The sequence below is a fragment of the Heterodontus francisci genome, chromosome 10 (genome assembly GCF_036365525.1).
Source record: "Heterodontus francisci isolate sHetFra1 chromosome 10, sHetFra1.hap1, whole genome shotgun sequence".
NCBI lineage: Eukaryota > Metazoa > Chordata > Chondrichthyes > Heterodontiformes > Heterodontidae > Heterodontus > Heterodontus francisci.
Genome location: NC_090380.1, coordinates 84,864,376 through 84,887,276, shown reverse-complemented (window position 1 = coordinate 84,887,276; position 22,901 = coordinate 84,864,376). Strand labels below are relative to the sequence as shown.

At 43.7% G+C, this 22,901-nt stretch overlaps 1 protein-coding gene across 1 annotated transcript in view; it reads left to right on the top strand.

Moving 5' to 3' along the window:
- The first annotated feature begins 7,219 nt into the window (after positions 1–7,219).
- The window catches only part of LOC137374206 (NXPE family member 3-like), a 40,834-nt gene continuing 25,152 nt past the window's right edge, over positions 7,220–22,901 (top strand). Inside the window, exons 1-3 of the mRNA XM_068039994.1 lie at positions 7,220–7,287; positions 8,290–8,518; positions 11,689–12,476. Of these exons, the coding sequence (XP_067896095.1) occupies positions 7,220–7,287; positions 8,290–8,518; positions 11,689–12,476 (1,085 nt within the window). The remainder of the gene's footprint in view (positions 7,288–8,289; positions 8,519–11,688; positions 12,477–22,901) is intronic.

Sequence of the window (22,901 nt, the reverse complement as noted above, 5' to 3'; positions counted from 1 at the left end):
CACTACCCTGAGGAACTCCTGCAGTGATATCCTGTGCTAAGTACGACTCCAGAAGGCAAAGAGTTTTCCCTCTGATTCCCATTGACTTTGATTTTACTTTGGTTCCTTGACATCACACTCAGATAAATGTTGCCTTGATGTCAAGAACAGTCACTCTCACTTTACCTCTGGAATTCAGCTCCTTTGCCCATGTTTGGATCAAGGCTGTAATGAAGTCTGGAGCCAAGTGGCCCTGGCAGAACCCAAACTGAGCAATGGTGAACTGGTTTTGTTGAGTTAGTACTGCTTAATGGCACTGTCAATGGCAATGCTGATGATTGAGTGTAGACTGATGGGACAGTATTTGGCTGGATTGGATTTGTCCTGCTTTTTAAGGACAGGACATAACTAGGCAATTTTCCACTTTGTTATGTGGATGCCAGCATCATATCTGAACTGCAATAGCTTGGCTAAGGTTGTACTACTTCTGGAGCACAACAAGATGTTGTCAGGGCCCAGAGACATTTCTTGATGTCATGTGGAGTGAATTGAATTGTCTGAAGACTGGCATCTGTGATGATGGGATCCTCAGGAGGAGACAGTGGTGGATCAGCCACTTGGCACTTCTGGCTGATTTTGATTGAAAATGTTTCAGCCTGCTCTTTTGCACTGATGAGCTGGTCTCCACCATCATTGAGCATGGGGTTATTTGTGGGGGCTTCTTCTCTCAAAGCTGTTTAATTGTCCACTACCATTCACGACTGGACATGGCAGGACTGCAAAACTTTGATCTGATCTGTTGGTTGTCGGATTGCTTAACTGTGCCTATAGTACTTTGCTCTGCTGACCAGCATATTTGCAGTCCTGTGTTGGAGCTTCACTACACTGGCACCTCATTTTTAGGTAAACCTGGTGCTGCTCTGGATAAGCTCTGCTGCAATCCTCACTGAACCAGGGTTGGTCTCCTGGCTTGATGTTAAGGGTAGAGTAAGGGATATGCCAGGCCATGAGGTTACAGATTGTGGTAGAATACAATTTTGCTGCTGCAGATGGTCCACAGCACCTCATGGATTCCCAGTTTTGAGCTGCAAGGTTTGTTCTGAATCAAACATATTTAATATGGTGGCAGTGCCACACACACAATGGAAGTATCCTGAGTGTGAAGGCGGGACTTTGTCTCCACAAGACTGTGCGGTGGTCACTCCTACCAATGTGTTCATGGATAGATGCATCTGCAACAGGTACATAGGTGAGGACAAGTTCAAGTAGAGTTTTCCCTTGTTTAGTTTCACTCACCATCTGCCGCAGGCTCAGTCTGGCCAATCTTTCTGGACTTGGCCATAAAGGCCTACACGGGTCTGCAAAAAAAAACCCAACCCGAGCCCGACAGAACCACATCCTACCTCAGCCTGACCCGACCCGAATCTTTCCATTTTGTCCCGCGCCCGACCCGACCCGACCTGAACACTTACTTTCTGTTTTTCCCTTTGTTGCTGATCTGCACAAGCTTACAATAACTGTAAAAAAAAACATCTGTCTCGTCAAAAAATTACATTAACAATGCAGCCACTTACCTGCGATGGAGTTTGGCCCGACCTGACCTGAGCCCAAAGGCTGGACCTGAAAGTGCAACCGACCCAACCCAACCCGATATATGTCATCGGGTCCCGTCGGGTTCGGGTCAGATAGCAGGCCTTTACTTGGCCAGCTCAATCAGTAGTGATGTTATTGAGCCAATCTTGGTGATGGACATTGAAGTCCCCTCACCCAGGGTACATTCTATGCCATGGTTACCCTGAGAGCTTCTTCCAAGTGATGTTCAACATGGGGGAGTCCTGATTCATCAGCTGAGGGAGAGTGCTAGGCAGTAATCAACAGGAGGTTTCCTTGCCCATTTTTGACCTGATGGCATGAGACTTCATGGGGTTCAGAGTCAATGTTGAGGACTCCCAGGGCCACTTTTTCCCAACTATATACCTATGTGCTATCACCTTTGGTGGGTCAGTCCTGTCAGTGGGACAGGACACACCCGGGGATGGTGATGATGGAGTCTGGGACGTTGGCTGAATGGTGTGATTCTGTGATTATGACTATATAAAGCTGTTATTTAACTCCTCTAATAAGCATTCATTGGTCCTGTTTATGTTTTTTGAAGTACCTAGTGATATAGGTTAATAACTTACCAACAGCAGAATTAAGACAGACAGCCTATAATTACCTGGGTTACACTGTCTCCTTTATTTTGAGGGATGCCACATTTGCCACAGTCACAAAAATGTGCTAGGTTAAATGTTGATTTTTTTTTAATCCACCAGCTGTAAACATCAATATTAAACTGGTGGAGACAAGCCACTCAAAACTTGCAAGCTTCAAACTCTGCCTGCTGACCATGAGGACCATGGAATATTCCCTGCTGCAAACTGTAGTGTTCAGTGGTTTAATTGATCTGTGTTTGATTGTGTTAGTCTGTTCACTGATTGATGCTCACTGTGCTTAACGACTTAAGCCTGACAAGGGAGCTACAGAGAGTAGAGAACTTTCCAGAATGAACAGACAGAGAGCCCTCTCGAAGGAATTCAGCCACATTACTGTCTCCTGGAGAACCACCGAATCAGCTCCCACATTTTCAAGCCAGCCACCTCAGGACCACCAAAGCAAAAATCACACGACCGCTGAGTTCAGCCTGAAGCCAGCCAAGTCACCAACCTCCACAGACTGGATATCCCTTTTATTTCTCTGGACTTTACTTCAACTAATTTATCGTTCCTCATTCTGGAAACTATTTGTGTGTGTGTGTGTTTGTATGTGTGTGTGTGTGTCTGTGAAAGTTGGAGCTTATTTTATGAAATAAAAACAAGAAATACTGGAAAAACTGAGCAGGTCTGGCAGCATCTGTGGAGAGAAAAGCAGAGTTAATGTTTCAGGTCAGTGATCGTTCATCGGAACTGACAAATATTAGAAATGTAAAAGGTTTTAAGCCAGTAAAGCAGAAGTGGGGCAAGAGATAACAAAAGAGGTGTTGATCGGACAAGATCACAGAGAATAACTGACCAGAAAGTCAAGGAGCGGAGGCAAACGGTATGTTAATGGTGTGCTGAAAGACAAAGCATTAGTGCAGAGAGGGTGTTAATTGACAGAAAACTGAACAGGCTGGTCCCAAGCACAAACATGAAATAAACAGTGGGTAGGCACAGTAGAAACAAACTAAACAAACTAAAATAAAATAAACACATAAAAAAGAAAAAAGAAAAAAAGAAAAAATAACTAAAAATAAAAATAAAAAGGAGGGCCCGTCATGCTCTGAAATTAATGAACTCAATGTTCAGTCCGGCAGGCTGTAGCGTGCCTAATCGGGCTTATTTTATTATTTGTACTCAGGAACATAAGAGCAGGAGTAAGCCATTCAGCCCATCAAGCTAATACCATCATGGCTGATCATCCCCCCACTTCATTGCCTTTTTCCCACACCATCCCAAATCCCTTTATGCCATTGTTATTTAGAAATCTGTTAATCTCTGCTTTAAACATACGCAATGACTGAGCATCCACAGCCTCCTGGGGTAGAGAATTCCAAAGATTCACAACCCACTGAGTAAAGAAATTTCTCATCTCGGTCGTAAATGGTATCCTCCTTATTTTGAAATTATGTCCCCTGTTTCTAGACTCCCCAAACTGGGGAAACATCTGAACTGCATCTACCCTTCTATCCCTTTAAGTATTTTGTAGGCTTCAAGGAGGTCACCTCTCATTCTTCAAAACTCTCGCAAATACAGGCCCAGTTTCCCCAATCTCTCTTCATAGGACAATCCTGCCATCCCTGGAACGTCTAGTGAACCTTCGTTGCACTCCCTCTATGGCAATACTATCCTTCCTAAAGTAAGGGGAACAAAACTGGGCAGCACAGTGACGCAGTGGTGTGGGCAGCACAGTGGCGCAGTGGTGTCGGCGGCACAGTGGCGCAGTGGTGCCGGCGGCACAGTGGCACAGTGGTTAGCACCGCAGCCTCACAGCTCCAGCGACCCAGGTTCAATTCTGGGTACTGCCTGTGTGGAGTTTGCAAGTTCTCTCTGTGTCTGCGTGCGTTTCCTCCGGGTGCTCCGGTTTCCTCCCACAGCCAAAAGACTTGCAGGTTGATCGGTAAATTGGCCATTATAAATTGCCCCTAGTATAGGTAGGTGGTAGGGGAATATAGGGACAGGTGAGGATGTGGTAGGAATATGGGATTAGTGTAGGATTAGTATAAATGGGTGGTTAATGGTCGGCACAGGCTCGGTGGTCCGAAAGGCCTGTTTCAGTGCTGTATCTCTAAAATCTAAAATCTAAAAAAAAACTGCACACAGTACTCCAGGTGTGGTCTAACCAAGGTTCTATCCAATTGAAGCAAGAATTTGCTACTCCTGTACTCAAATCCACTTGCGATAAAGGCTAGCATACCATTAGCATTAGATCGGTTTAAGTACAATTAAGTTAACCTTATTCTTTGTTAAACTCAAGAAAACCTGTCTGATTGGTTCTTTTTATGATCATGGGACGTAAACAGTTAAACACTCACTGAATTGGCAAGCCTATCCACTCCAAAAAGAAATAAACCTATTGTGGTCAAACAAGGAGAGGGAAAAGAGAAGAGCCTTTTGACTCCTCCTCACCTGATCATAACAGCCACCCTCCAGTTCTCTGGCACAATTTACTTTACAGGGCATTTTGTGAATTTACAGTCCGAGGCTTCCCTTAGGATCCTCAAATGGAAACTATCAGGTCCCAGTGATTTCCTGATATTAAATTTATTTAGTGTCTTTTTTTTGCAGATTTACAAAGCAGAAGTGCTGAACAGACTGATGATGTACTCGTGCACAGTGACCTTCCAGTATGGATGAAAAAGCCACAAAAAAAACTGTTCATCCCTTCTACATCCATCGGTCTCTTTTCGCATTGCTGGTACTAATGACACTGCTGCTGTTATTTCTGGCCATGTATAATATAAAGGTATGTAGAGTAGAATAACCAGCATGTTTAGAGTAAACCAATGATGTTCACCAAAGCTCAAAGTAGCAGTTGTTATGGTCATGTGTGGAGGAGTTGAAATGCTTCCCTCTTTTCCCTCTCCTTGTTTGACCACAACAGGTTTAATTCTTTCTTAAAGTGGATGTTCTGGCCAATTCAGTAGGTGTTTGAATACTTACTTGCTATGATCATAGCAAGAAACAATCAGACAGGTTTTCTTAAGTTAACAAAGAAAGAGGTTAACTTTTTTGTACCTAAACCGAACTAATAAAAATAATAATCTATGCAGCAACTTTTACTCACACACACTAAAGGTTTATGCACACGCAGATAGGTTACAGAGTGGGGAAAGGTAGATTGGTTGAATTAGAGTCAACAGAAGAAAGGGATATACAGTCTGTGGCGTTTCGTGATTCGGCTGGCTTCTAGCTGAATTTGGTTGTCCTGAGGCTTTTAGTTTGAAGAGGTAGACGACTGGTTCGGTGGGTAGCTTGGAGACAGTAATGTGAATGATTTCCTCCAACGGGGTTTCTGATTGTAGCCAGACTATACAAATGTGATCAGCCAACAAGCAGGATTTTAAAGCTTTCAAGCTGGAATGGAGAGAGAGAGAGAGCGAGAAAGAGAGAGAGAGACCCCGCTTGGGTCTGCACGCGTCAGAGTCCAGAAACCTCTCCTCTGCTGCACAGAAACACAAGCTTAAAACCACAGATAGGGAGGGACTTGTCACATGGCAGTCACTCAGAGATTCAAACATAGCAGTTGTTATGTCTTGCTAAAAAGAACAGGTAGTACCCTTAAACCTCCTCAATCTTGGTTCTTGCTGGGGAATGAGCAGCCATTTCATCTCCACTTTACAAGTTGTAGTGTAGGATACAGTGTTGCAAATTATGTGGCCATCCTAAGCTGCCAGCAAAGCCATCTTTTTTTATCTGTTCCTTTTAAAATGTATTTAAAAAAAATGTAAATTCATATATCCAGTCAGTGGATTAAAGAAAATTATCATTCAACAAAGCACATTTGCGTGACACGGTCTTTTAAAATATGATGGGCTGTTTCTGGTGGACCACATGTTACAAATGGAAAGAATTGATATGATTATATTTCTGTTGTTGTCTCTTTCAACAAGGACTGAGTTTTCTCCCAGTTTAGGTCCTGCTGGGTTATATATTCCCATTATGTGAACATCGTGTTCTAGACCTCTGCCCATGCTCTCTTTGACCACCTACTAGAAGGTGTACAACAGTAGTCTGGTGAGGACAATTTGTCTTTTTTCTCTCCTCCCCTTCCCATCACCCCTCTGCATATGGACATTGTAGCTTCAGCTGCACCCACTGCAGAGTCACATTGGGATCTGAGCAGAGTAGGGGTATGGACTTTATATCTTCCTCCTGAGTGCTGAAGCATCAATAAGAAGTTTCAGTTCATTATCCCTGGTGTTCTTTAGTGCTGCCCTTAAATAACAAGTTACCTTATTTTAATGGTGCAACTTTATTCAATTTTAAACCTTTTAAATTGTCAGTGTTGTTTCTGACTTCCCCTTTAGTCACATGTAAACAGCAAGGCAAATGTGAATTGTATTAAAGAGGTGAAATTGTGCCAACTGGTTGAACATAACATAAGAAGTAAGAGCAGGACTAGGCAATACAGCCCCTCTAGCCTACTCTGTTATTCAATAAGCTCATGGCTGATCTGATCTTGGTCTCAACTCCACTTTTCTGCCTGTTTCCCATAATCCTTGACTCCTCAATAGTTCAAGAATCTGTTGGCATTCACAAATCTTCAGTCTCTCTATATGTGTTCTGTTTACTGCACAATTAAACTGTTGTGCATAGAATAATAGAATCATAGAATGATTACAGCACAGAAGGAGACCATTCAGCCCATCATCTCCATGCTGGCTCTCTGCAAGAGCAACTCACCTAGTGCCACTCCCCTGCCTTTTCCCTGTTGCCTTGCAAATGTTTTGTCTGCAGATAATTATCCAGTTATCTTTTGAAGACTTCGAGTTAATCTGCCTCCACGACATTCTCAGGCAGTACATTCCAGATCCCAACCATTTGATGCGTAAAGAAGATTTTCCTCATGTCACTGTTGCTTCTTTTGCCAATCACCTTAAATCGATATCCTTTAGTTCCGGATCCTTCGGTGAATGTGAACAGTTTCTCCCTGTCTACATTGCCAAGACTCCTCATGATTTTGAAAACCACTATCAAATCTCCTCTTAATCCTCTCGAAGATGGAAGGGGCCGTCGACAGTGCTATCAAGCAGCACTTGCTCAGCAATAACCTGCTCATTGACGCTCAGTTTGGGTTCCACCAGGGCCTCTCCTCTGCTGCACAGAAACACAAGCTTAAAACCACAGATGGGGAGGGGCTTGTCACATGACAGTCACTCATTGATTCAGCCATAGCAGTTAGCAGTATTTCTCTCTTGCTAAAAAGAGCAGGTAGGACCTTTTACCCTCCTGGGTCTTTGCTTTCGCTGTGGAATGAGCAGCCATTTCCTCTCCACTTCACAAGCATTGCAATATAGGATACAGTCTTGCAAATTAGATGACCATCCTAAGCTGCCAACAAATCCACCTTTTTATCTGTTCTTTTTTAAATGTCTTTGAAAAATTTAAATTCAGAGCGCCAGTGTTTTAAAATATGATGGTTTATTTCTGGAGGCCCACATGTTACAAATGGAAAGAATTAATATGATTATATTTCTGTTGTTGTCTCTTTCAACAAGGACTGAGTTTTCTCCCAGTTTTGGTCCTGCTGGGTTATATATTCCCATTATATGAACATCATGTTCTAGACCTCTGCCCATGCTCTCTTTGACCACCTGCTAGAAGATGTACAACAGTGGTCTGCTGAGGACAATTTGTTCTTTTCCTCTCCTCCCCTTCCCCATCACCCCTCTGCATGTAGACATTGTAGCTTCAGCTGCATCCACTGTAGAGTCACATAGGGATCTGAGCAGCTGAGTGCTGAAGTATCAATAAGAAGCATTTCTTGTTTTTATATCAATAAGAAGTTTCAGTTCATTGTCGCTGATGTTTTTTCGTGCTGCCCTTAAATAACAAGTGACCTAATTTTAATGGTGTAACTTTATTCAATTTTAAACCTTTTAAATTGTCAGTATTGTTTCTGACTTCCTCTTTAGTCACATGTAAACAGCAAGGCAAATGGGCATTGTATTAAAGAGGTGAAATTGTGCCAACTGCTTGAACATAAGAACATAAGAAATAGGAGTAGGCCATACGGCCCCTCGAGCCTGCTCCGCCATTCAATAAGATCATGGCTGACTTAATCCTCCAGTTCTGGATCTAATGTGAACAATGAGAACAGTTTCTCCCTACTTACTCTGCCAAGACTCCTTATGATGTTGAAAATCTCTATCAAATTTTCTCAAAATTTTCTCCAAAATGCTATCAAGAGGCATTTACTCACTGATGCTCGGTTTGGGCTCCGCCAGGGTCACTTAGCTCCTGACCTCATTATAGCCTTGGTCCAAACATGGACAAAAGAGCTGAACTCCAGAGGTAAGGTGAGATTGACTGCCATTGACATCAAGGCAGCATTTGACTCAGTATGGTATCAAGGGGCCCAATGCAAAACTAGAGTCAATGGGAATCAGGGGGAAAGCTCTTTGCTGGTTGGAGTCATACCTAGCACAAAGGAAGATGGTTGTGGTTGTTGGAGGTCAATCATCTCAGTCCCAGGACATCACTGCAGGAGTTCCTCAACAATCTTCAGCTGCTTCATCAATGACTTCCCTCCATCATGAGGTCAGAAGTAGAGATGTTCGCTGATGATTGCACAATGCTTGGGCTGATAAGTGACAAGTAACATTCGTGCCACACAAGTGCCAGGCAATGACCATCTCAAACAAGAGAGAATCTATCCATCTCCTCTTGATTGTCAATGTCATTAACATCGCTGAATACCCCACAATCACAATCCTAGGAGATACCATTGACCAGAAACTGAATTGGACCAGCCACGTAATACTGCAGCTACAAGAGCAGGTCAGAGGCTACAAGAGCAAGTCAGAGGCTGGGAATTCTGTGGCAAGTAACTCACCTCTTATCTCCCCAATGCCTGGCCACCATCTACAAGGCACAAATCAGGAGTATGATGGAATACTCCGCACTTGCCTGGATGGGTGCAGCTCCAACAACACTCATGAAGCTTAACACCATCCAGAATAAAGCAGCCCTCTTGACTGGCACCTCATCAATCACCTTAAACATTCACTGCCTCTGCCAACGGCACACAGTGGCCGCTGTGTGCACCGTCTAAAAGATGCACTGCAGCAACTCACCAAGTCTCCTTCGACGGCACCTTCCAAACCTGCGACCTCTACCACCTAGAAAGACAACAGCAGCAGGCGCATGGGAACACCAGTATCTGCAATTCCCCTCCAAGCCACACAACATCCTGACTTGGAAGTATATCACTGTTCCTTTACTGTGGTTGCATCAAGATCCTGGAACTCCCTTCCTAACAGCACTATTGGTGTACCTACATCCCAAGGACGGCAGCAGTTCAAGAAGGCATCTCACCATCACCTTCTCAGGGGCAATTAGGGATGGGTAATAAACGCTGGCCTAGCCAGCGACACCCACATCCCACAAATGAATGAAAAAAAGAACCGACTCAGCTTCTCCCAGCCTATCCACATAACTGAAGTTCTTGGTCCCTGAAAAAAGTTTTGTGAATATTTTCTGTACTGTCTCCAATGCCTTAACATTCTGTCATTGATGTGGTGCTCTGAACTGGACACAATACTCCAGTTGATGCTGAACCAGTGTTTTATACAGATTTATCATAACTTCCTTGCTTTTGTACTCTCTGTCCCTATTTATAAAGCCCAAGATCATATATGCTTTATTAACTGCTTTCTCAACCTGCCCTGCAATCTTCAATGATTTATGCATTTATACTCCCAGGTCCCTCTGCTGCTGTACCCCTTTAGAATTGTACCCTATAATTTGTATTACTTCTCCTCATTCTTCTTACCAAAATGAATCACTTCACACTTTTCTCCATTAAATTACATCTGCCACTTGTCTGCCCATTCCACCAGCCTGTCTATGTCCTCTTGAAGTTTCTCACTATCCCACCCTCACAGTTCACAATACTTCCAAGTTTTGTGTCATCTGCAAATTTTGAAATTGTGCCCTGTACTCCCAAACCTAGGTCATTAATAATTATCAAGAAAAGCGGGGGTCCCAACACTGACCCCTGGGGAACCTCACTATGCAGCATCCTCCAGTCTGAAAAAACAGCCATTCACAGCTACTGTCTATTTCCTGTCATTCAGCCAATTTCGTACCCATGCAGTCACTGTTCCTTTTATTCCATGGGCTCTAGCTCTGCTGACAAGCCTGTTACGTGGCACTTTATCAGCTGCCTTTTGGAAGTTCATGTACACCACATCAACTGCATTATCTCATCAAAAAAACTCAAGCAAGATTTTCCCTTAACAAATCCATTCTGGCTTTCCTTAATTAATCCACATTTGTCCAAGTGACTATTAATTTTCCCCTGAATTATCGTTTCCAAAAGGTTTCCCACCATTGAGGTTAAACTGACTGGCCTGTAGTTGCTGGGATTATCCTTACACCCCTTTTTGAACAAGGGTGTAACATCTGCAATTCTCCAGTCCTCTGGCACTACATCTTAAACAATCTTAAGTTGAATGGTCAGAAACTGTGGATTCTTTATTTGTATGGTATACATTTACAAAAGAGCTCTGTCTGACACATGCAACGAGGTGTCTTGCACAATTCCAACTAACTGATCACGTCCAGGTTTCTTTAACGAACAACAAAATTATCAGTTTATTATAAAACAAGTCTGAACCAGGAATTGAGTAAAGCAAAAACACACAGATCGAATTTTGAAAGTTCCCTTTTACCTTAGCCCCTCACACACATACACACATACCAGTTAACTGTAAAAATAATAGGGATTTTTGTTCAGAGCTCTGTGACAGACAAAAAAAAAACTCTTGGGCTGAATACTTGCTCATTCTTGAAGCAAACAGATGAGATATGTTATGTTCCAAAACTGGCATACAGTCTGGCTTTGGAGTACACATAGATGGGTCGCTGGTATCTTTTAGAACAGTTCTTTTCAGGCGGCATTAAGAATTAATATAGCAGGCTTTTCTTTAAGGACAGGAGATAAAATGAGTTGACATAGGGACTTCTTAAGTTCTGTTGGAGAGGTGCTGGGTTTTGGTCTTCTTCCTTGGGAATTCTTTTCTCTTCATCTGTTGCAGGTTGAGCTGAGTTGAGGTTCTGTCCTTCAGGCTGATTTTTCAGATTCAATTTGAGACACAAAAAATCTACCTTCTCACCTGTCACTTCTCTGCACCCATCTTCCCCAGTTACCAGGTTTCTGGTCTATTTTTAACTTGAGTCATGTGACAACCAATAAATGTTGTTTTCAACAAGTTCTTTCACTGTTCTCTTGCTGAGCCTCTCCAAAATAAACGGGTCCAAAATTTCGACAGTTTTGCTACGAATTCTCAAAAAAATATCTTTAACAAAACAGAAGCATTTTCATAACAGTATACAACCCCTGAATCATAGTGTGGCAATCCCAAAATTCTGTGTTCTGAACTAAATTTCCTAACTGAAGGAGTGAAATAATATGTATACAATGGTTATGGAAAAAAGTTCATTAACATGTTGTTCCTTTTCATAGTATGATAAATATTCAATTCCTGGATCAGAGCCCAAATGGAGGAGATATCCAACTCCAAAGATTTATCCTGCAAAGAGGCAGAAAGTGGAAACAAGGAAGCTCTCTTGGACACACAGACTGTTGCAATGTGGCTACCAGAATCACAGCTTCACCCCTGAAGAAAGATCAGAGGGAACATTCCTGATGAAAATGATCGAATGGCCAAAACCACCAAACCCTGCTGTGCCCTTCCTGAAAAGCAGCGACCCATCACATGCTCGCTTTGTTATTTTAAATTCTGCAAAGACTTTCTATGTTGGAGATCAGTTACAAGTGATGCTGCAAATGAATGATTTTGAAGGATGCCCTAAGCAATTTGGGGGAGACTATCTCCAAGCCCGGATCCACACCCCAGCTTTAAAAGCTGGTTCAGCAGGAACAGTTATAGATAACCAAAATGGATTTTACTATATAAATTTTAATTTATCTTGGCCAGGGAAAGTTGAAGTGTCTGTTTCCTTGGTTCATCCCAGTGAAGGGGTCCAAGTACTTCAAAGGCTACGTGATGAACGGTCAGACAGAGTGAATTTTCAAAGTACCTTCAAATATGGAGATACCTCAGAGACCACTGTATGTAATCTTTGTTTGCCTCAAAGTAAATTACTGTGTAACTTTACTGATCTCAGGACTGGGGAGCCCTGGTTATGTTACAAACCAGAGAAGCTTCCCTGCACTGCTCGTATCAGCCATGCCAGAGGAGGATATGAGAAAGTCCCCTTAATTGGAGAAGACAGTCGTTATTTCCAAAGGTATTTCACTTAACATTCTTTTATTTACATTTTGTTTTTTTCCATTTCATTCTGGCTCAAATTGTAATAAAAACATGAGTTATGGAACCAGACTTCCCAACACTAGAATGTCAATTAAAAACTTGACCATGAAATAATTCTCAGAGCACAACAGTATTTAAATCCTTTTTGGTGCATTGATTTGGAGCCCATATTAATTTAATATGAAGGATGGAAAATTGAATGACAAGTGATCAGAGACCACCCTCAGACAGCTCTAAGGATTGTTCCAAGTGCTGTATTGACAGAAGCCATTGGACTGATGCACATCTCAGACTGGGAGTGGTATTTAGTACAGAGAAAGGAGTTAAAAGTCAGGAAAGTAATCAATTATATATTTTTTAAAAATCCATCATGGATAGTATTGCGAGGCAAGATGCCAAATGCATATTAATCAAAGATACATGATAAGTAATTTTTTGCTTCTTCTGCTTACTGTAACTTTATAACACGAGTAATAACATTTCAGCTCCCTCCAATTTTTCTATGTTAAAGATTAAAGTTAATTAATCTGCTGTGATATGATTATGGGATGGACTAGAGTCTTGAATGTCTTACAATTTTCCTTAGAGTTGTACAATGATTCCTTTTGAACCCTCTGGTTATGTAGGATAGTATTTAATGTCTGAGATTAGAACACTATTCAAACTTGAGGGCATCACAGCTGAGCCTCATTGGACTGAATTTTTCGGCACTGCCCATGGTCCTGGTGGTGAGACCGGAAGTGGACGGCGGTGCTGTTTGTGCGGGGACGGACTGTGAAGCGCAATTACATGGCGGCGAGCCAATTAACTGCTGGCAGGCGGAGGACACACAGATGATGAGGTGGGAGTTGGGAGATGAAAGAGTGAATGGCTGAATTGATGGGCACAAGAGAACCTCTGGTGAAGATAAGACATAGTGCTGATGTGTCCACCACTGATCAGATGGAGCTCCACACTAGGGGCTAGATTTTAAGAAGCCCTCAACGTTGCGATCCTTGGTGGGGGTGTGGGGGTTGCCTGAAGATCGCTCCAGATGAGGCCCGCCACGGACCTCAACGCCGGCAGGGCCCAACCCGATCCTCCCGGCGGCAGCAAAGCACCATGGCGGACCCCCGCTGCTGTGCAACAGGAACACAATTTGAATATTTAAATCAATAATATTAATTAATTTACATACACTCACCTTAGATTATCAAGGCCCACTGCGATCTGCGGCGCAGTGGCTGGCACTCCCACGCCTTCAGATTCCCATCTGGGGAAACGAGGACCCACACTGGTGGGGAAGGGGGAGAAGATAAGATTTTCAGTGCAGAAGAAGCGGGAATGGGGTCAAATACACTTAATGGGTGCTGAGGATGATAGGAAGGGTTGAACTTTAAACTCTGCAACTCGGGGAGGGGAAGGTCAGATGTAAAAGGTAAATGTTTTGAGAGGGAAGGGGCAAATAGTTATTGCAATTGTAATTGGGTGGATAGGAAAGGTGCAAAAGAAATGTATTTACTTTATTTTGGTGAATATTTTTAAAATATTTATATAAGCCAGCAGGCTGGCTACTCTTTAAAAATGGCGCCAGCGCCAGCGCACAGGCAGCTGATGCCATTGTCTGGGATGGACAGCCCGCTCCCTCTGCATGATTGAGGGAGGTGGGCCACCCCAACTATTTTAAATGAGCTGCCGCGCTGAAGATTGCGACGGCTCTTTGGCGTGTCGCCATTTTTTGAGCATGCCGCCGATTACTCATCGAATCCAGCCCAGGAAGTGGACTGAAGAACATGAGGAAATGCACATTATCTTCTGATTAATCTTCTCTAATGCAGATCAAAGACAAGAGCAGCCAGCTGCAGAGACTGGGGGATTGCTGTCCATCACTGAGGAGGAGGAGGGAGCCTCAGAGGATGCACCATCACATCATTGCCCTGCACCCTCCACCAGTTCTGATACTCTCGCATCGGTGGGTATCCGTCTGCGGAGATCCTAGAGGCTGTGCATACCCATGCACTGCCGATGGAGAAGTCCATCCAGGTCATGAGTGCTGCCATGTCTCTGGTGTATGCGTACATGGCATCCTCCATGGAGAGATTGGCAACTCTCATAGATGATGCCACAGATGTGTGTGGACCTGCATGCTATTTCTAACTCCATGAGCATTGTGCAGCAATGGCTGGGCGGGAGGTGGAGTGAGGCATCTGGACTCACCACCAGGTCCTCACACTCCTCAGGTGAGCATGGAGGTATAGGTGTGCTTTGAAATGGAGGAGAAGGGGCTGCTGACACATCTGGGAGCTCCTATCAGGCCGATCCTGGTGTGAACAGTGGCTCATCAACCCCTCTGTCAGTTACACCAGAACTTCATTCAGCCGCAATGACAGAGGTGACTCCTGCACATCTGCACGAGGTTCTCAATGTACCAGGGCCTGCAGGCCTCAGGCAGGCAGAGGATGATGGCCTGCCTCCACCTCGGTTGATAGTACGGGGCAAAACCACATAGGAGCACATGGAAGAGATTTAACAAAAGCATCCAGCTGCACTCGGGGTTCACTGTATTTTTTGGGGGGGATTTTTGAAGCCTTGAAAATATTTGCACCATTATTAAGTTTCTACTATTTCAGATCTTGAGTTCTCCTTGCATTTCTTGGGGGGTTGTTTGGACTTCAGGAGCACCTTGGATCCATCAAAGAGTTTAATGGATGGGAGCTCACTGCGTGAGGTCGAAATATTCCCCATGCCACAATGTCAAGTCTAACTGGGACCAGGTAAATGGTAAGCTTAATGAATGAGGTGGCACCAGGGCTGCAGAATGCTGATGTTTTACTGGATTCCAGGTTCTGACGGCAAGGATCACGTCAACCGTTCCTGTATGAGTGTATTCCCAGCATCCCTTGTGTGTATAGCATGGCGCCTTGTCTGTGGTCCCTGGGACTCTGCATCACATCCTGCGCCTAGTCACCGTCTTCCTCCATCTCCTCATCGTCGGAGGAGGCACCGTTCTTAACACTATCCTCCGTGTTCAATTGATGTCCCCTCTGAACTGTCAGGTTGTGTAGGACAAAGCACACCACAAGGAGACCTTTGCTAGGGAATATTGTTGGGCTCCACTGATCTGTCCAGGTATCTGAACCGCATCTTCAAAAGCCCTGTGGCCTGCCTGATGGTCGCTCACATTGTGCTGTGGCAGGTGTTATATCTCTCACAAGCATCATTAGCTACATCTTCAATGAGGAGCCCTTGTCACCCAGTATCTATCCTTGAAGGCGCGCGGTGGTCAGAAAAGTTCTGGAACTGGGACTGCCTTAGTATGTAAGTGTCATGGCTGCTTCCTGGGAACTGTGCACACACCTGCAGGCACCTCTTGCAGTGGTCACAGACCAGTTGTACACTGAACAAATGGAAGCCCTTCATGTTGATAAAGGCTGCAGGCTGGTCAGCGGCAGCCTTGATGGCCAAATGCATGCAATCGATCACACCTTGGACCTGCGGAAATCCACCGAAGGCCCCGAATCCTATAACCATCTCAGCCTGACTGTCTGGATTGGTGCAAAAGTGCACGTACTGGCTGACCGTCTTGAACATGGCATTGGTGACCATCTTGATGCAGCGATGAGCTGTAGACTGGGAGATCCCTGGTGGATCCCTAGAATGATCAAAAGGCGTAGAAATGTTATCACTATGGTGATCTTCAGCACCACTGGCACTGGGGTGGTTACCACTTCCCATGGTACTCAATCCATCCTACAGCATGGCACACCCTGGAGAGGTGCTGTCTTCAGCGACACTGCTGCTCTGACATCTGAAGGTAGCTGAAACACAGTCAGTAGACCCTCTCTGGTGGGTGACCTCCTTTTGCACAGAAGGGTGGTTGCATGTCCCACTGTGCCCTTTCCCTGCTTCCATCCCCGAGGATAGCTCTTCTGCTGCCCTTCTGGTTGCTGCTGCACTGCTGCCGTTGCTACAGCTCTCTCTCTCTCACTGCTGTTCTCTCCCTCACTGCTGATCCTCCTCACTGGAGGAGCCGAGACCTGAGTGAACGAGGCCCACGGCCTGTACATACGCTCAGTGCCCAGGGCCTCCATCCACCCCTTCTTCCACCCACACAGGTGCCTGGGTCAATATGGTACTCTGAAAGTGTGCCCCTGCAGCTCTGGCACATTTTCCTCTTCTCCCCACTGCATATACTGATAGCCGTACTGTTCCACCCTTCCTGCCAATGGTTGACGGTGCTCGCAATGGCTTCTGTTTGCAGCCAGAACTGAACTCCCACTTGCTCACCACCTCATTTTACCCGGTGAGGTTCTGAAACCCCGTGGTTTACATGCAGGCCTGGAAAAACCTGAAAACCCTCATAAGATATACGATAATTGCCTTTTATATAAGAACATAAGAAATAGGAGCAGGAGTAGGCCATTCAGCCCTTCGAGCCCACTCTGCCATTCAATGTGATCTTGGCTGCTCTTCTACTTCAGCACCATTTTTCTGCACTATCCCAGAAACCCTTGATGCTTTTAATATGTAGAAATTTACTGATCTCAATCTTGAACATACTCAATGACTGAGCCTCCACAGCCCTCTGGGGCAGAGAATTCCAAAGATTCACCACCCTCAGAGTGAAAAAATTCCTCATTATCTCAGTCCTAAATGGCCTGCCCCTTATTCTGAGACTGTGTCCCCTGGTTCTGGACTCTCCAGCCAGGGGAAACATCCATCCTGCATCCACCTTGTCGAGCCCTGTAAGAATTTTGTATGTTTTACTGAGATCACCTCTCATTCTTCAAAATTCCAGGGAATAAAGGCCCAATCAATTTAATCTTTCCTCATAGGACAATCCCTCTATCCCAGGAATTAATTTGGTAAACCTTTGTTGCACTCCTTCTATAGCAAGTATATCTTTCCTAAGGTAGGGAGACCAAAACTGCACAAAATACTCCAAGTGCGATCTCACAAAGACTCTATATAATTGCAGTAAGGAATTTTTACTCCTCTACTGAAATCCTCTTGTAATGAAGGCCAATTACCATTTGCCTTCTTAATTGCTTACTGTACATGCATGTTAGCTTTGAGTGATTCATAAACAAGGACACCCAAATCCCTTTGAAATGCAACACTTCCCAACCTCTCACCTTTTAAGAAATATGCTGTATTTATCCATAGTGGATAACCTTACATTGATCCACATTGTATTCCATCTGCCAAACTTTTGCCCACTCACTTACCCTCTCCAAATCCCCTTTGCATCCTCCTCACAACTCACACTTCCACCTAGTTTTGTGTCATCTGCAAACTTGGAAATATTACATTTAATCCCCACATTCAAATCATTGATATAGAGCGTGAATAGCTGAGGCTCGTGCACTGATCCTTATGGTACCCCACTAGTCATAGTCTGCCAATCCGAAAATTACCCATTTATTCCTTTCTGTTTTCTGTCCTTTAACCAATTCTCAATCCATGTCAGTATATTCCCACCAATCCCATGTGCTCTAATTTTGTTTACTAAGCTCCTGTGTGGGACCTATTCAAAAGCTTTCTGAAAATCTAAATATACCACATCCACCGGTTCCCCCTTATGTCTTCTGCTAATTACATGCTCAAAAAACCTCCAACAAGTTTGTTAAACATGATTTGCCTTTCTATGTTGACTCTGCCCAATCTACCATTATTTTCTCAGTTTCCTGTAATCACATCCTTTATTATAGATTCTCGCATTTTCCCTAGGACTGATGTTCGGTTAACAGGTCTGTCGTTCTCTGTTTTCTCTCTCTCTCCTTTCTTAAATAATGGGGTTACATTTTTCACCATCCAATCAGCAGGAACCATTGCAGAGTCTATAGAATTTTGAAAGATGACCACCAATGCATCTACTATCTCTACAGCCACCTCTTTCAGCACTCTGGGATGTAGATCATCAGTCCAGGGGATTTATCACTTTAAGTCCCATTAACTTCTCTGGTACTATTTTTTTACTAATATTAATATCTTGCTGTTCTTCATTTACACGAGTCCTTTGATTCTGCATTATTTCTGGGAAGTTTTAGTAATTTCCTCCGTGAAGGCAAACACAAAGTATTTGTTTAGTTTCTCTGCCATTTCCCTGTTCCCCACTATAAATTCTGCAGTTTTTGCTTGTAATGGACCCATGTTTGTCTTTGCTAATCTTTTCCTTTTTACATACCTTTAGAAGCTTTAACAATCTGTTTTTATGTTTCTCGCTAGATTACTCTCATATTCTGTTTTCTCTTTTTAATCCTTTTCTTGGCCCTCCTTTGCAGAATTTTGAAATGCTCCCAATCCTCAGGCTTACCTTTTCTAACAACTTCATACACCTCTTTGCTCTAATAGAGTCCTTGATTTCTTTTGTTAGCCACGGTTGGAACACTTTCCTTGCTGGGTTTTTGTGCATTAAAGGAATGTATTTTTGTTGTAAACTATGTATTAGTTCTTCAAAGGTTTGCCATTACTTGTCTACCATCATACCTTTTAACATAGTTTCCCAATCCACCATAATCAATTTGCCCCGCATACCTTCATAGTTTCCTTTGTTTAGATTTAAGACCCTAGTTTCTGATTGAACTTAATGTAAAATACGATAATTTCAACAATCTTAATTACCTGCTCACCCTATGGAAGCACGGCGTCCTCCTGCCTTGTCGGGTGCCTTTCGCAATATCCAGATTCAGCGTACGTTGAGCTTCCATCCCGACATCTTCCCACCAGAATCATTCGATAGCAATCAGGATGGATTTACATAGCTTTTTTTTCTTTGATGAGATGTGAGTGTCACTGGCAAGGCCAGCATTTGTTGCCCATCGCTAATTGCCCTTGAGAAGGTGGTGGTGAGCTGCCTTCTTGAACCACTGCAGTCCATCTGGTGTAGGTACATCCACAGTGTTGTCAGGAAGGGAATTCCAGGTTTTTGACCGAGCGACAGTGAAAAAACGGCAATATAGTTCCAAGTCAGGATGACGTGTGATTTGGAAGGGGACTTGCAGGTGATGGTGTACCCATGCATCTGTTGCCCTTGTCCTTCTAGGTGATAGAGGATGCAAATTTGGAATGAGCCTTGGAATTTGCTGCAGTGCATCTTGATACACACTGCTGGCAATGTGGGTTGGTGGTGTTTGCTGAATGTTTAAGATGGTGGATGGGATGTTGATCAAGCAGGCTGCTTTATCACGGATGGTGTTGCATTTTTTGAGTGTTTTTGGAGCTGTACTTGTCCAGGCAGGTGGAGAGTATTTCATCACACTCCTGACTTGTGCCTTGTAGATGGTGGGAGTCTTTGGGGAGTCAGGAGGTGAATTATTCACTGCAGAATTCCCAGCATCTGACCTGCTCTTGTAGCTGCAGCATTCATATGACTGGTCCAGTTAGTTTTCTGGTCAATGGTAACCCCCAGGATATTGAGGGTGGGAGATTCAGTAATGGTAATGCCGTTGAATATTAAGGGGAGATGTTTATATTCTGTCTTGTTGAAGATGGTCATTGCCTGGTACTTGTTTGGCATGAAAGAGAGACGGTGTCATAGTGGTTATGGCACTGGACTAGCAATCCAGCGGCCTAGGCTGATGCGCTGGGGACAGGGGTTCAAATTCCATTATGGCAGCTGGTGGAATTTAAACACAATTAATTAATTTTTTAAAAATCTGGAATTGAAAGCTAGTCTCAGTCATGGTGCCATCATGTCATAAAACCCATCCGGTTCACTGCTGTCCTTTAGGGAAGGAAATCTGCCATCCTTATCTGGTCTGGCCTATATGTGATTCCAGACCCACAGCAATGTGGTTGACGCTTAATTGTCCTATGAAATGGACCAGCAAGCTGCTCAGTTGTCAAGGGCCATTATGGATGGTCAACAAATGCTGGCCTTGCCAGAGATTCCTACATCCCATGGAAGAATACAAAATAATGTTACTTGCCACTGATCAGCCAACGCTGAATGTTGTCGAACTCTTGCTGCATGTGGACGCAGACTGCTTCAGTATCTGAGGAGTTGTGAATGGACTGAACACTGTGCCATCATCAGCAAACATCTCCACTTCTGATGTTATAATGGAAGGAAGGTTATTGATGAAGTAGCTGAAGATGGTTGGGTTTAGGACACGACCCTAAGGAACTCCTTGGACTCAGGTGTTTGGCCTCCAACAACCACAACCATCTTCCTTTGAACTAGTTATGTCGCCAACCAGTGGAGGGTTTTCCCCCTGATTCCCATAAACTTCTGTCTTACCAGGGTTCCTTGATGCCACACCCAGACAAAAGCTGCCTTGATGTCAAAGACAGTCACTCTCACCTCAACTCTTGAATTCAGTTCTTTTGTCCATGCTTGGACAAAGGTTGTAATGAGGTCTAGAGTCACCTGGTCCTGACAGAACCCAAAGTGAGCATCAGCGAGCACGTTATTGCCGTGTGAGTGCCGCCTGATCGCACTGTCGACGACACCTTCCATCACTTTGCTGATGATCGAGAGTAGACTGATGGGGCGGTAATTAGCTGGATTTGATTTTGTCCTGCTTTTTGTGACAGCACATACCCGCAAATTTTCCACATTGTTGGTCAAATACCAGTGTTGTAGCTGTACTGGAACAGCTTGGCTGGGGCACGGCTAGTTCTGGAACACAAACTTTCAATGCTACTACCGAGATGTTGTCAAGGCCCATTTTCATTGCTGTATCCAACACCTTCAGCTGTTTCTTGCTATCACATGGAGGGAATTGAATTGGCTGAAGACTGGCATCTGTGATGCTGGGCCCTGAGGAGATAATTGCAAGAGTTCGTTGACGGCAAGGAGATCTTAGAGATATTGCACAGTATTTCCATTGAATTTCCAAGTATATTATCGGCTTTCAGTAGATTTTGAGAAGTTTATAGCTATCATCTAGTAGAGGTCACGTGCAATGTGCAGAAGCAACTGATGCTGTAGAATCTGTCCTGGGTTCGATGGTGGGTTAAACTTCACAGCACCAATGATAACACAACACAATTAAGCATGTGCAAATATGCACACAGCAGTGACTTAAAAGTAACCATCTTTGGGGAAGATCCATACAGCCTCAGAGCATTACTGGCCTATATAGAGCTCTCAGGCAAAGTGCAGTCAGGAGAAAGGGTATCTCATATTGCTGCCACAGTTTATATTGAGCTATTCATACTAGCTGGTAATAACACCATACATTTGACAATATGGTTGGAAGAGAGGGAGACAAACCATCTCGGAATTGATATTCTGTGCTGCTGTGATAAATCATTTATGTTCCAGTCTGCTCCTGGCAACAACTTTGCAACATAAATGGAGGTGCATGGTTGGTTAATGATTGCCTTGTTCTTGTAGCTGAGTGGATGAAAACCTGAGTACTACACTTAAAGACTTTTCTCCCCAACATTCACCTGCAGTTTTTACCCACCCTCCTCTCCTGATGACATTACCTCCCTCATTGGGATACATTCCAACGCAGGTATTTGCACTGATCTGAGTGTCCATTATTCATGTGTGAGCTTTGACAGTGTGTTGTTTGGCTATTTCTGACTTGGAGAACAGCAGAGCTGAGCCAAATCCTGTCCCCACCCAGTATCCACACACAGACACTTCCAGTAGGGGTCGCTAGTTTTTAGGAGCAGGTTCTCTGGTTGATTAACCCATTACAAGGCTGCTGTGGGTCAGTTGCAGTGCTCCTACTGTTATCTCAGCTGACAGCTGACTCAGGACAGACCTTACCTTCCCTTGTGGCTCAGAGACAAAAACAAATACCTTACCTATGATCAATTTGGATCACTAACATTTAAGCAAACAGTTGAAATAAATTGAAGTTTAGAGAAAGTACTTCGAAGATTGGAAAAACTCAACATAATAAAATCTCCCATTTTGGACTGGATGCATCCTGGGGAACTAAAGATGAAAACAGTGGAGGATCTGTCCAAAATCTTCCAATCACCTTAGATATGGAAGTGGTATCAGATGACTGGAGGGTTGCAAACATATTCTGTACAAAAAAAGAGACATTGGTGATGGGGAACCTTCCAGAGACAATAATCCAGGATAAAATTAAGTCACTTGGAAAATCATGGGTTAATCAATGACAGCCAGCATGGATTTGTTAAAGGAAAATCATGCTTGATGAACTTGATTGAGTTCTGTGATGAAGTAACAGAGAGGGTGGATTCCAAAAGATAAAGTACCACACAATAAACTTGTTCGCAAAATTGAAGCTTATAGGATTAAAGAGACATTGACAGAGTCAACTCAAAATAGGCCAAGGAACAGGAAACAGAGAGTAGATGTGAATAGTTGTTTTTCAGACTGTCGGTATTTGAACCACTCCTATTTTTGATAGATATTAATGACCTGGATTTGTGCATACAGGACATAATTTCAAAGTTTCAAAATGGGCTGAATTTTACGGGGGACAATGAA